Source organism: Erythrolamprus reginae, chromosome 6, assembly GCF_031021105.1.
Source record: "Erythrolamprus reginae isolate rEryReg1 chromosome 6, rEryReg1.hap1, whole genome shotgun sequence".
NCBI lineage: Eukaryota > Metazoa > Chordata > Lepidosauria > Squamata > Dipsadidae > Erythrolamprus > Erythrolamprus reginae.
The window spans coordinates 31,878,693-31,893,988 of NC_091955.1; the positions used below are offsets into that span (position 1 = coordinate 31,878,693).

General features: G+C 44.9%; 1 protein-coding gene across 2 annotated transcripts in view; it reads left to right on the forward strand.

Annotated features, from left to right (window-relative positions):
• Window positions 1-15,069, forward strand: part of TFEC (transcription factor EC) — a 67,515-nt gene extending 52,446 nt beyond the window's left edge. For both annotated transcript variants that reach the window (XM_070755484.1, XM_070755483.1), the window contains 3 exons: window positions 1,842-1,917; window positions 3,602-3,749; window positions 14,346-15,069. In XM_070755484.1, the coding sequence (XP_070611585.1) occupies window positions 1,842-1,917; window positions 3,602-3,749; window positions 14,346-14,717 (596 nt within the window). In that variant the 3' untranslated portion in view covers window positions 14,718-15,069. The remainder of the gene's footprint in view (window positions 1-1,841; window positions 1,918-3,601; window positions 3,750-14,345) is intronic.
• The last annotated feature ends 227 nt before the right edge of the window (window positions 15,070-15,296 follow it).

A 15,296-nucleotide genomic window follows, 5' to 3' on the forward strand; every position in this document is an offset into this window, starting at 1 on the left:
CGAAATTCAGAAAGGATGGGGGGAGGGGCTTTTTGATCAAAATAAAAATATAAGTCTCAATTTTTCCAGTTCAATTTTCATATCATTATGTTCATAAATGTTCAAACTAGTTTTCCAGTTGAAAAAGTTTTCAAAAAGATCAAATTCAAGTACCTAAAAAAAATATTTTTGGTCCGGTCATATACGAACAGAAACAGATTCGAAGTTATGAATTTTTTTTGCCCAGAAAACAATTAGCCACCACCCCAAAAATATTTTTTGATGATCAGCATTGTTAAATTAAGTAAATGAATGCCTAAGATTTTAAAGAATATTTTGGATTTGGAGCATAAAAAAATAAAAAGTGAAAATGATTGCAAGCAGCCGAGGGGGGGGGGGGGGGGCTTATTTCTGATGTTAAAAAACCAGTAAGAATCATTTTTTTCAGTTCCTTTATATTTTTCTTATATTCAGAAATGTTCAAGGTATTTGCATTTTGCAAGCAAAACTATCCATAAATTGAAAAAACTTTCACAAAAACGGGGGGGGAGGCACATTTATGGGCAAAATAAACCAATAAGGATTAATTTTTTCAGTTCAATTTTCATTCCATTGTGTGAAGAAATGTTCAGACTACTTTCCAAGTGAAAAAAGCTTTCAAAAAGACCAAACATAAGCACTGCAAATGAAGAGTTTTCGGTCCGGGTCAGGGTGACCCGGGAACATAACATTAGGGAGTTTTTTTTTTTCAGCAAGAAAGAAACCTCCCACCCCCCAAAAAAAATTCTCATAGAGAGAACCCCTGAAATGATGAAAAGTCATGAAATTTCAAGTTTCAGATATGCAGGGAAAATTTTTTACAGGGTCTCAAACCTTGATTTCGGGTCTCACAGACCAATTTCAAGCATGAATGGTAACCAAGATTTACAATTTGTGAAAGAATAAAGCATTCATTTTTAAAAATCAAAGCTAGACCTTCCTTTAAAGTAAACATGGATGAAATTGTAAAGTAAATATTTTCATTCAAACAACAGCAAATACATGGTATCACCTCTTTGCAGCTTTTCAAAATAACTTATCTGATAAAATAAAAACACTGATCTGTGTGCACTGATTCACAATTTTAGTTAATTGTCAAATCAAATGAGAATCACAATTTGAACACACAGCCATAATGTTAGAGGTAGCCATTGTTATATTTATCTTATATGCAGTGATGGGCTCCTGAGGGTGGGGTCAGGTATGCAGAACAGGTTGAAAAATTTTGGTCAGGTTCTCAGAACCAGTAGGAAAATTTTGATTTTTTTTTCTTTTTTTCCCTTCTGGGTTCAGTAACAGTAAATAGATAGGGAAATTGTATCGCTTTGAGGTGAGGAGAAGCCAGGCACCCTAATCCTAAACCAAACCTTTGACCTGAGTGACATCAAGTTGGCCACTTTTAAGCCAGTCATATGCCCTTTAAGCCACCCCCAGTTACTTGATCATCAAAGCCACACCCACAAAATAAGCCATGCCTACAGTGTGGTAATAAAATTGTTTTGCAGCCCTTCACTGCTTATATGTTAAATCCTTATAAAAGCTTTGTTAGTAGCCCAGTTTAAATGAAGAGTTAGGTGTTCTTTCATTAAAATAAATATTTTTGTATTTCTTATTTTTCCCCTTTTAAAATAAGTTGTCTCCAGGATAGTTAAACTAGATATTTAATGGTTTTCACAGGTTAAATATTTTCAAGCTTTACAAAATAGAAATACTGTGATGTTTGAAATATCATGTTTTGTAACAGAACAACTGTATTGCTGTTTGTTAACAAATTAAATATTTTCTGTTATATTCTGCAACTATTAAGATATCTTGTTTTATAGTTGAAAGAAGAAGAAGGTATAACATTAATTACCGGATCAAAGAGCTTGGCACCCTTATTCCAAAGTCTAATGATCCGTGAGTTCACCTGTCATTTTTATAATTGTATTTAGAATTTAAATAAAAAGGAAATTCAAAAAATGGAGCGGAGTATGAAGCAGGAATTTTCAATCTCATATTTAGTGTGGACATTTTGTCCAAAGTGGCACATTGCTAGAGTCAATTTTTGTGTCAGTTGATGGATAATTTCAGATTCAAATTTAACTGATCATCTACATATAATATATTGGTCCACACAGTAAGATATTTTCAACAAGATACTTGAAATAGCATACTTATAACTCTTATAACCCTTATCACCTCGAGGTTCAACTACTGCAATGCTCTCTACATGGGGATACTTTTGAAGAGTGTTCAGAAACTTCAAATCGTCCAAAATGCAATCACATGAGTGGTTATGGGCCTTCCAAGGCATGCCCATATTTTGTCATCACTCCGCAGACTGCATTGGCTGCGGATTGGTTTCCAGACACAATTAAAAGTATTGGTTATGACCTATAAAGCCCTACATGGCATAGGACCAGACTATCTCCAAGACCGCCTTCTGCCGCACGAATCCCAGCGACCAGTGAGGTCCCACAGAGTTGGTCTCCTTAGGGTCCTGTTGACCAAACAATGTAAGCTGGCAGGACCTAGGGGAAGAGGCTCTGTGGGGGCTCCGGCCCTCTGGAATCAGCTCCCCCTGGAGATTCACACTGCCCCCACCCTCCTTGCCTTCCAAAAGAGCCTAAAAACACATCTTTGCCGTCAGGCCTGGGGACATTAGACCTTCCCCTATCCAACAAATGCCGTTAGCATGATTATTATGAGAGTGTGAATGAAAGTTTTAAAATTAGAATTTTAAGAATTCTTGTTTAGTACATTAATTGGACAAACTATTGTTATGTATTTCGATATATGTTGTGAGCCGCCCCGAGTCCATGGAGAGGGGCAGCATACAAGTCCAATTAAAATAAATAGATAGATAGATAGATAGATAGATAGATAGATAGATAGATGATAGATAGATAGATAGATAGATAGATAGATAGATAGATAGATAGATAGATAGATAGATAGATAAAAGATAAATGCCATTTGGGACTAAGTATCTCTTATTAACAGTGAGAAATCATATTAGCCTAGATATACAAAACACTTTCATATAGTATTTTAAAATATGATATGGAATTGTTGCTAAAACTAAACTATGATTTTGGTGTATTATTAACACTGAATATCAAAATTAGATAGAACCTTTTATTCAAATAAGAATAAAAGCATGTTCATTAGAAGATCACGTGGAAAGAGATAAATTTTAAATTATATTCAGAAATTTATGCTTAAATTGTCAGTAATATATGGTTTCTAGTTCATTAATGGAGAGTTCTACACATAGAATTTAATCAGAGTTAATAACAAAAGCATTTTTACTAAAAATATAAAGACTATAAAAATAGAATCACGAATCTGCATTTAGATCTTACACAAAAAAAGGTACTTTATTATGTTCCTTTGACACTTATTTTCATTCTGGGATTAATTTTAATATATAAGGGCTTTTTAACTATTCTATTAAAATTTCCATTCAGAAGCAATAATATCTAAGAGTGAATAATGGTCATGTAAATCATTATTTCATATGAATATAAAAGATTTTGTACATTTTTATGAATTTTGCTGACATGCATAATTGTGAAAAGGTTATCATTACTTTCTACAGTGATATGCGCTGGAATAAAGGAACTATTTTAAAGGCATCAGTGGAGTATATCAAGTGGTTACAGAAAGAACAACAGAAAGCTCAAGAATTAGAGCAGAGGCAGAAGAAATTAGAACAGGCTAATAGAAGACTCTTGCTACGAATTCAGGTTTGTAAAGAAAAATGCTGGTTCAAAGCCAGCCTCTTCCGTCCTCCTTCTTTTAATTTTGCTATAGTTTCTACATGATCAAACCATATTGAATGATTATAAAACACATATACATAAATCTACACTATAAGGGGGAGATCTATATTACTTGTACCTTACTTGTTTTACTTTGAGTTACATTGTCCAACTTGAAATTAAGCAGCACAAATTTTATGGTCACTTCCTATAATTGACTGTGATTGAGCTATATAATTTTTAATGCGGTAGGGTATACACACAGTTCTAGATAGCATTCCTACATATTGCAGGAGAGTTGGTGTGCAAAAAGAGGCATTTTAGAGTATTTAGTGTAAGGCAAAACCCATGGACCTGTTTCATTTTCAGAGGTAGATAATGCAACCAGAATCAAGCGAATAATCTTTAGCCACAATAATGTAGACAAGTCCCTGCAGTTTTCTTGGAAAGATTTCAGAAGTGGTTTGTCATATCTTAAATTAAATTAAAATTAAATAGACATGTGTAGGACTATGTTGCAAAGTATGGTGATCTTAGGTAACATAGTATTAAAACTCTACAGAGATTGATAGGACTTCAACATTCAAGTAACACAGTGCTAAAAACACTAAACATTACAGGGTTTGAAAATATGTTATCTAGAATATGCATAACATGGTAAATAGATGTTTACTGAAAACAATCTTTTTTATAAAAACAGTCACAGTGAAACATGTGAAAATGTGGGCATTTTAAAATTCTGAGAGGCACAGAGTAAAATTAGCGGCGCCGGACTTACCCGGCAGCAGGCTTTGCTGGAGGGACCGGGAGACACCGGACCCTCATGGCGGCCGCCATTTTGGATCCCGAGCGAAGTCTCGCGAGGCGAGACTTCGCTCGGGAGTTCAGGCCTGACAGGCCTGGCTGCTGATTGGTCCGGGCGGGGCCTGCTCGCACTATATAAGGGCGAGCAGGCCGAGGCTCAGCCTTTTCGCCTCGGACATCAGCCACGAGCAGACATTTGTCAGTCTGCTCGCGGCGGCCATTTTATGTGCGGCCTCGTGCGAGCCGCCATTTTGTGGTCTGCTTTGTTGGCGAAAGGCCTTCTGCGAACAGCGGAGCCAGCATTGGCTGGGCTCCGCTCTGGTTTGGAGCCCCGTTGCCCCTGGGTTGGGGGTTGTGGGGGTGCCGCCCTCCGGTGGCCTCGCGGGCCCGCGGGGGTTCCTGGGGGGGCGGGCGGTCTTGGTTATAAAAGGCCTGGTGGTGGGGCCTTGCTGCCACCGTTGAGAGGGGTGGAGGATTGGCCTCCTGGGAGTTGCATTTGCGAGGCCTGCTGCGTAGGGTAGGCCTTGCTTAGTGGGTGCAGGGTTCTTGGGGGTTGGTCCCGCCCTCCCCCCTTCTTCTGTCTATTGTTAATAACAGAAACACAATACATTGTTCAATGGCCCCTAAAAAGCGGCAAGCTCAGGCCCTCCCGGCCCAACCTGTGGTGCGGCCTAGGAGGGCTGCTAGGCCTTCTGCCCGGGCTCGGGCTGCGGCGGAGGGGCCCCCGGGGGTGGTCCCAGCGGCAGGGGGGTGGGATTTATGCCCACAGTCCCTCAAACCGAGGTTTCTCCTTCTGTCTCCTGGGCCAGGGTCCTGGAGAGGCTCGATGAGCTGGAGCGGTGGCCCGGAGGGGCTTCCCATGACTGCCTCCATAGCATGGGGTTCCGACCCCGAAGAGGAGCCAGCCCAGGAGGGGCAGGTGGCCCACACCGCGCAGCTGGCCCATACCGGGCAGAGGGCCCATACCGGGCAGACGGCCCAGACTGGGCAGATGGCCCAGCCGGGGCAGTGGTCATCATTCCAGGGCCCAGCCAGGATGGGCCCCCCGTGGATGGCTTCCACCCCTTATGGGGCAGGTGAGGTTGCACCACACTCTGGTACTACACCGCTCCTCCCCGTGCAGGGTCCCGGGTTTATCCCGCCTGCATTGGGGAGTGGCACTAGCTTTCTGGGGGCCACTGCAGGCACATGTGGACAGGTTTGGTCCCCGCCGGCCCCGCCGGCAGTGGCGCCAGGGGTATCTTTCCCACCTGGGGCAGGGGTGGGGGGTTGGATCCCTCCTCAGCCGGCCATTATGCCACCGCCCCCTTTGGTGTACCCACCAGGGCTTGGAGTGCTGGGGACGGGGGCCACCACGGTGTGGGACCCGTTCGCCAGTATCAAGCCTGGGGCCATCCCTTGTGGGTTGCCCGCGACACCATTGGGCTATCATCTCCATCCCTCGGTGAAGGAAGCAATCTGGCGGGGGGAATATGTCGACCTTTTCTCCCTTTTAAATAGGGAGGTCCCCAAGCAGGACAAGGAGGTGGTGCCTGGGGAGACGGTTAAAAAAACGAAGGTCACAAAGTGTTTCAGCTCTTGGCTGTACGCTTTTTTGACCTTCGCTTCGGTAGTGATTCAGAGGCAGCCGGGTAGGGCCGCTGCCTTGCTGAAATACATAGATCTAATAGCGAGAGCCCACTTTGAGTACGCAGGTACGATCTGGCGGCACTACGATAAGGGGTTTAGGATGCGTATCGCCCATGACCCCTACTTGCCCTGGGATATGGTGGTCCCGGACCTTTGGTTCCAGGCCACTCATATGTCCGGTAAGGAAGGATGTGATAGGACCGACAGCGGTCACTTTATGGAAGAGGAGCCCGTGACGCCCGCGCCGGCCAAGGCCGCAGCGGGTGGTGTTGGAAAAGGGGCCTCCTTGGTGTGCCACGAGTTCGCCGCAAAAGGGGCGTGTTTTCGTCCCTTTTGCAGGTTTCGTCACGCATGCGGGAATTGTGGGGGGAACCATTCCTCAGCCGTGTGTCCCCGCCCCAAGAAGGGGGCGGAAAAGAAGGGCGGGGGTCCCCCAAAGCCTCCCCCACCTGTTGGGGGTAAAGGGGCCCAGTCCAATCAATTTACAAGTGCTTGAGGGTTGGTTGGGCGACTACCACCCTCGCTCGAGAGCGGCCGCTCTCTTGCTAGGATTCTCGAAGGGATTTAGTATCCCTTACATGGGTATTAGGAGGGCCTTCATGTCTGACAACCTTAGGTCGGTTGTTGATCATGAAGACATTGTTAGGGAGAAGATTCGGAAGGAGGTGGCCGAGGGCAGGATCCTCGGGCCCTTCCTGGAGCCGCCCTTCCCGAATCTTCATGTGTCTCCCTTAGGTGTGGTCCCCAAAAAGGCGAGTGGTGAATTTAGGTTGATTCACCATTTGTCTTTTCCAAAAGGGGAGTCAGTGAATGACTTCATTCCTGACGAGCTTTGTTCAGTCAGGTATGCATCCTTTGATGCGGCCGTGACTATGGTTAGGAAGTGTGGGACAGGAGCCCTTATGGGTAAATGCGACATTAAGTCGGCATTTCGGCTCCTCCCCATACACCCCGACGACTTTGAGCTGCTGGGCTTCCATTTCGAGGGTGGTTATTACGTGGACAGAGCCTTGCCTATGGGTTGCTCTGTCTCGTGCTCTCTGTTTGAGACTTTTAGCACCTTTTTGGAGTGGGCGCTCAGGAGGCAAAGTGGTCTGGGTACTGTCGTTCACTACCTTGATGATTTCTTGTTGGCGGGGCCTGCGCATTCGGAGCAATGTTTTGCTCTAATGCGGGACTTCGAAGCCCTTTGTGCTCAATTAGGGGTGCCTTTAGCCTCTGAGAAGACCGAAGGCCCCGCCACCAGGATCACCTTTCTGGGTATTGAATTGGACTCAGAGGAGCAATCTTCCAGATTGCCCCTAGAGAAGTTGCTCAAGATCAGAAGGAAGCTCGATGAGGTGCTGGGCTGCCGGAAGGTTACCCTATGTCAGCTTCAGGAATTGGCAGGCATTATTAATTTTGCCTGTCGGGTGGTTGTTCCTGGTAGGGCTTTTTCCAGGAGGTTGTACGACGCGATGAAGGGGCTCCGTTTGCCCCATCATCGTACCCGCCTCTGCGCTGGGGTCAGGGCTGACCTCGGCGTGTGGCGGGATTTCTTGGTCAGGTTTAATGGTTTGTCTTTCTGGAGGCACGAGCTTCTTTTGGAAGCTGAGTTGCAGCTCTGCTCTGATGCCGCGGGGACTTGTGGTTTCGGGGTAGTGTTAGGTGACCAGTGGTGCTGGTCGGCATGGCCTCCGGAATGGAGTGCCTCTTCGTTGGTTAAGGACCTGACGTTCTTAGAGCTCTTCCCCTTAATAGTGGCCTTAGAGCTTTGGGGGGAGCAGTTTAGGGACAAGACCATGCACTTTTGGTGTGACAACCTAGCGGTTGTCCATGTGGTGAATGCCCTGTCCTCTAAGAGCGACAGGGTCATGCGGCTTGTCCGCCATTTTGTGCACAGGTCCTTGTCCCTAAACACGTTGTTTTTGGCTAGGCATGTCCCCGAGTTGGATAACGGGGTCGCTGATGCCTTGTCCCATGGTCAGCTGTCCAGGTTTCGGACCCTTGCCCCATGGGCCTGTGAGTTGCCAGAAGCGTTTCCCGGCCACCTCTGGAGTCTTGGGGGGCTACCGAGCGGTGGAGAGACGAGGCATCCAGGGCTGTCTCCCTAGCTGTAGCGCCCGGCACCCTGCGGGCATACCAGCGAGCTGGTAGGGAGTTTGTGGATTTCAGGCAGGGCAGGGGTTCCCCATTTTTGGCCTGTCCCTGTAGAGCGCCTGGCCGTGTTTTTGCGTCCAGCTTAGACAGCGTGGCCTGTCAGTTAGGACTATTTGGTCCAGGTTAGCCGGCCTCGCCTTTTGTCCAAGGCGGGGGTGGGTTTGCGGATTTTTCAGGTGACTTCCGCATCAAGAAGATGCTGGAAGGCAGGATGAGGGAGCAAGCGGGGGGCCCTGGTGACACTCGTCGGGCTCTGACGGTGGAGCGGCTGTCTTTGACTAGAGGGGTTTTTGACAGTCTGTGTGCCTCCTTGTATGAGTCCCGTCTTTTTTAGGGCTGCGACTTGTGTCATGTTTTTTGGGGCCCTCAGGGTCAGCGAGGCCATGCGTCATCTCTGGCTGACATTCTGCTCCGGGCCTTCCAGTATGATGATCTGGCCTTTAGACAAGGGGGGGTATCCCTTGTAGTAAGGCAGTCTAAGACGGATCAGCTACACAGAGGGGTTAGTATCCAGCTTAGTGCGGCCGCCGACCAGTCGGTGTGTCCGGTGGCCGCCCTACAGCTTTATTGTAGCTTACGGGGGTCGGGGCAGGGGTACCTCTTTAGGCATTGGGTCGGTACCCCTCTGACCCGTTACCAAGTTTGGGTGTTAGTGTCCAGGGCAATGGCCCAGGTAGGTATGGATCCCGCCGGTTATGGAACACATTCGTTCCGTATCGGCGCTGCCACTAGCACGGCACTTTCTGGTTTTCCGGCCCATCGGATTCAGGAGATCGGCCACTGGCGGGCAGCGGCATATTTGGGTTATGTTAGGCCCGCTGAGGATCCTAGGCAGGGCTTAGGCTGGGTAACCTCTCTGTGTGTGTCCTCTTGCAGGTCCCCAGGCTAACGCGAAACCGACGGCGCTGCTGTGTGGCCACGGCATGATATTTTGGGGCCGGCCGCTCAGCAGCCAGAAGCGCCATCGGGACCCAGTTGTCCTTGGGGCGGTGGGTCAAGGTTGCCTGGACGGGCCGGAGAGGTATGCGGTGGGAGGGTCTCCTACCGGCGTTGCTGGGCGGTCAGCATTCTGTGGCTGCGCTCGGCAGTACTGGGCGGGCGGCTACCCAGGGTCGCGCCCAGTTGGGTCTGGGTGGGCAGCATCCCGTGGCCGCACCCAGATGGTGGGTATTGCACCTCGGGGGCAATGACCTTTGCATTCTGGGAGGCCTGGCGCTGATCATCCAGGCGCGCGAAGACCTGCGAAGGCTTCGTGCAGAGTGGCCCGCCACGCAAGTGGTGTGGTCGGAGATCCTACCTAGGATGGGAGGGCCGCCACTTCCCTTAGGGCCATTCACCGGGCTAGATGTAGAGTGAATAGGGCCCTGGGCAATACAGTTAGGGAATTAGGTGGGGTTGTAGTGGCCCATCCACTCATCACCATAGACCGGCCATGGCTTTACCGGGCAGAACAGTGGAACGCCATTTTCTTACAGGACCTGCAGCGGTCTCTGCGTGAGCTGGCGCAGCTAGAGGGGGGAGTCGGGGGGCCAAGATAGAGATCTGACCCCCGCTCCGTGGCAGGTTAGGGGTGGAAAACTGGGGTGGTTTAGCAACCGCGCGTTCTCCCTTGGGCATCTTTGGGGATGATTGACAGGTTCTCCGCAAGCTCATGGAGGGAGTGTCTGCCTGAGCAGCTGGGGGGAACCTGTCTTTGGGTCCTGCACCTTTAATTCCCGGATTCGGGTTAGCCGGTGGGACCCCCGTCATGCAAAGCATGGCAGGGTCGCAGGTGATGGAATGGTCCCTCACCTGGACTTGCATCGAGATACGCCCATGAGTTGCCCAGGAAGTTTTTGTCATAACGTCATTTCCGCCCCGGAAGTATTTGTTTGACCCTGCAGGTCCATTTCCGGGTCATAGTTGATTATGCTAATATATGCAAATTTAATGAATAAATTATGCAAATTTATGTTAATAAAAATGACCCAGTTTAAATCCAGCTCTTGTGTCCGTGTCGTTACTCCGTCTCTCCAGCAATAGCGGCGCTGGACTTACCCGGCAGCAGGCTTTGCTGGAGGGACCGGGAGACACCGGACCCTCATGGCGGCCACCATTTTGGATCCCGAGCGAAGTCTCGCGAGGCGAGACTTCGCTCGGGAGTTCAGGCCTGACAGGCCTGGCTGCTGATTGGTCTGGGCGGGGCCTGCTCGCACTATATAAGGGCGAGCAGGCCGAGGCTCAGCCTTTTCGCCTCGGACATCAGCCACGAGCAGACACCCGCCCTCCCTCCCTATTTTGCAGTGTGCTTAGGGGTTGCCCTTAGGGGGCCGAATGGGAATTTTTTGCAGTTCTGCCTCTTAGCCGGGCTGTTTTTTCACCCATTCCACACTGAGGAGATGGATGTGCGGTTAGGGGGTGCTTGCCTTTATTAGGTTAATTGGCTTACCTTTGGTCATTTGGGTAGGCAGGTTAGGGGCGGAAAACTGGGGTGGTTTAGCAACCGCGCGTTCTCCCTTGGGCATCTTTGGGGATGATTGACAGGTTCTCCGCAAGCTCATGGAGGGAGTGTCTGCCTGAGCAGCTGGGGGGAACCTGTCTTTGGGTCCTGCACCTTTAATTCCCGGATTCGGGTTAGCCGGTGGGACCGCCCTCATGCAAAGCATGGCAGGGTCGCAGGTGATGGAATGGTCCCTCACCTGGACTTGCATTGAGATACGCCCATGAGTTGCCCAGGAAGTTTTTGTCATAACGTCATTTCCGCCCCGGAAGTATTTGTTTGACCCTGCAGGTCCATTTCCGGGTCATAGTTGATTATGCTAATATATGCAAATTTAATGAATAAATTATGCAAAATTATGTTAATTAAAATGACCCAGTTTAAATCCAGCTCTTGTGTCCGTGTCGTTACTCTGTCTCTCCAGCAAATCCACAGTCCCCCACTTTGATTATTTTGGTCCATTGAACTCAAGAACCCATACAGTGGGAATTTGTGGAGAATTTCTAATAGAATATCTATTAGGATCATACTTCAACTGATTAGTTTTTCTGACATGAATTAAAAATGTGATCTTGATAATTTCAAATAATTTAATTTCTTTGGAGATGAACCTAATATGAGTTAAGCCCAGGCAATTGCCTCCATACTGTCACTGCTTCCCCATAATTAAAAAGCCCTGCTAAACAGTTATATTAAGCAGCCATTCTTTATTCATACAGTAGATCTCCCTCATTTTCCCAGTATCGTATCTGACCTCTGTCTTCTTCAGATGTCACCTGTATCATGGAGGATATTAAGAATTCATTCTACAGTAGAATTGCATCTACAAGCAAAATAGGAAGACCATCTGATAATATTTTAGATGATTAAAATATTTATATGTTAGTATTCTAAAAGTAGTAAATTTAAAATTATTAATTTTGTTATTAATCTTATTTATAATAATCTTGTTTTCTATATAATACTATTTTAATATTTGTTATGTACACAACATTGCTAATTGGATTAGTTTACAAATATTGAAAGACACACACACACACACAGTTTTAATCAAGTTCTACTTTATGGAAACAAGACAGCTTGATTTATAAATGTTTAAAACTGGTTTAATTCAATCAATTATAAGCTGTAAGCAAGGTAAGAATCATGCCAAACTTTCACTAGCTAAGAAAGTGAGAACAAAGATTTCCAGTCTCATCTGTCCTAAGTAACAAAGGATAAGTTTAGGTATTTAATATTTCTGTAAACTCTGAATCAAGGAAAGAAAAATGTTTTTGTTTTGCTTTGAAAATTTTGGAGAAAATTAAATGTTTTTATTGTTATAGTTATTTTTAGCACTCTATAGAGTTATTTAGTTCAGCACTCATTATGGATAGTTATTTAGATGTTTGACTTTGTCTTTTCTTTTCTTTTTCATCCTTTCCCTCCCTCTTGGTCTCTCCATCTCTTTTTTTCTCTTTTCCTTTTGATTTCTTCTCTCTTTCTCTTTCAATTGCTGGGATAGTAAAATGAAAATATACTTTCAATCAATATATTGAGAGAATAATTGTAATATTAACTGAATTTATTTTTAAGAAATATTTTACTGAAACGCATATGCAAAATGCTTAGCTTTAGAATGAAGTATTCTTCAATTTTGTTAGTTTAAAGAAGCTGATATGGGAAAAACAATCCTGTAAACAGAAAGAATTGTTAATATTTATGTGTGTGTATGTGTGTATTCCGGATGTAGAAAGTACTGATTTTCCAGAAAAATTGTGAAGAAGCTCTGATTATATATTTTGTCACAAAGACTGTGTATAAAGAAGTTTCTTTTTAAGAATCCAAACCTCCCCCTCACAACAGTTTTAATATCCTGTAAGCCTTCATTTTCATCATTCTATTATAAAATAATAATTTAATTATAATATTATTGTTTTATGAACTTTTGGAAACTAATTTTTTTCCACTAATATTATTTTTAAATGGGTATCTTGATTTCCAAACATAGATTAATGTCTTTTGCATCTTGGTCATTTTCTATACCATTTTCTATATCATTACAAAATAAAGTATTATGCAAAATAAAGTATTATACAATATCTCCCAGTCTTTGGAGAGGGGTGGCATACAAATCTAATAAATAAATAAATCTCATAATCTAATTTCCATTATTTAGAAGGAAAATGTCTTAGGAGACTTTTTTTTTGTTCCTGAACTGGAATGGAGGCATTTATGCTTTGGTCATGCGGGCCTGGAATAGGAGTCAATCCTCTATCCTGGTGCTTCTTGGCCTCTCAGTGGCTTTCGATACCATGGTATCCTTCTACACTGGCTGGGGGGGTCAGGAGTGCTTTGCCTCCTATCTTTCTGGTTGGTTGCAGTTGGTGTTAGCAGGGGGTCAGAGGTCCCTCCCTTGTGGGATTCCTCCCTGCTGCTTAATATCTACAAGAAACCTCTGGGTGAGATCATCCGAGGGCACAGGGTGAGTTAGTATCAGTATGCTGATGATACTCAGCAATACATTTCCACCTGTGTCCACTCAGTGAAGCAGTGGAAGTAATGTGCCAGTGTCTGGAGGCTGTTAGGATTTGGATGAGTGTTAATAGGCTCAGGCTCAACCCTGACAAGACGGAGTGGCAGTGGGTTTTGTCATCCAAGGACAATCCCATCTGTCCATCCATTACCTGGGGGGGGGGACGACTTTTGCCCTTCTCAGAGAATAACTCCACAAGCTCATTGGTTGCCGATTGGTCTCCAGGCACAATTCAAATTGTTGGTTATGACCTATAAAGCCCTACATGGCTTAGGACCAGATTACCTATGGGACCGTCTCCTGCCCCATGTATCCCAGTGACTGGTCAAGTCCCACAGAGTTGGCCTTCTCTATGTCCCGTCAGCCAGGCAATGTCATCTGCCAGAGCCTCGGGGAAGATCCTTCGCTTTGGTGTCTCTGGCCCTTTGGAACAAACTCCCTCTGGACATCCATACCGCCCTCCACTCTCTTGGCCTGAAAGGCTTTGAAAACTTACCTTTGCCGGCAGGCTTGGAGCCATTTGAACATTAACATTTAGCCCTGCCTTAGTATGATTTTAGTATGAGTGAATAAGGGTGCATGATTTTAAATTTGGGGTTTTAGGCTGTTTTAAATATTGGACTTTTTTGTATTTGTATTTTGTATTTTTAAAGTGTTGTAAGTCGACTTGAGTCCTTGGAGAAGGGTGGCATATAAGTCCAATGAATGAATGAATGAATGAATGAATGAACGAAGGAAGGAAGGAAGGAAGGAATAAATAAATTTATATTTGTGTTTGAAACTTAGACTCCCAAATCATACCAAACTGACCAGAATTCAACATTATGATGATTATGTAGTCTTTATGTGGCTTTATGAAAACATAAAAAACTAGGCTTGTTGCGTTAATATGTTACGTTTTAAGCATACTGTGAGACTAGATTTCAGAACTGCGCCAGATATACTACCATGATGCATGAAATTCCTACAATTTTTTAAAATTCCTGCTCTCTAAATATTTTGTTTTCTCACACAGGAGCTAGAAATACAAGCACATACCCATGGACTACCAATCATGTCTTCGGTCAGCGTAGTTGACTTAGCATCCAGAGTCATGAGACAACAGGCATATCCAGAAGAGAATTCAATAGACTATATTCAACATATAGCCATGGCTCATGAGCAACATGTTGATCTACACGACCCAGCTGCAGCCTTTTCTGATCCACTCTCCCATTTTACAGACTTGTCTTTTAGTGCTGCTTTAAAAGAACAGAGACTGGAGGAAATATTACTAGATGATACCATATCGCCTCTTGGGATTGACCCTCTTTTATCTTCTATGTCTCCTGCTGTATCAAAAGGAAGCAGCCGAAGGAGCAGTTACAGTTCAGATGATGACGTATAACATAGAAGAACATTCCATAGATAGAATAAAATGAATTTTCCCTTGCCTTACTGGTGCTATATTTATGTGACTGTTTATTTGAGCATAATCAGTTTGGTTGCTGATAGAATCTGTTTTGGAAAGAGTTGAGTGTGAAATAAAAAAATAAGAAGAAATTTTCCAACTTTATAGAAAGTAAGAAAGATTTTACACTTAGGCAAGACAAGGGGGGGGGACACCCATTTTCAAGGAGAACATTACTTTTTCATGCATACAGAGAAACGTTTTGAATGAGAGCTTAATTTATTCATTACAAAGTCTCAGAATCATGAAAAGAACTTTGAGCTTATTCTTGGTTCTCTGTGCATGGAAGCTAATATATAGAAGCTCTACTATACCATTTTATGCAGGAACATAAAGTCTGGAAGACAGAAGGAAAAGGGGGGACATGATCGAAACATTTAAATATGTTAAAGGGTTAAATAGGGTTCAGGAGGGAAGTGTTTTTAACAGGAAAGTGAACACAAGAACAAGGGGACACAATCTGAAGTTAGTTGGGGGAAAGATCAAAGGCAACATGAGAAAGTATTATTTTACTGA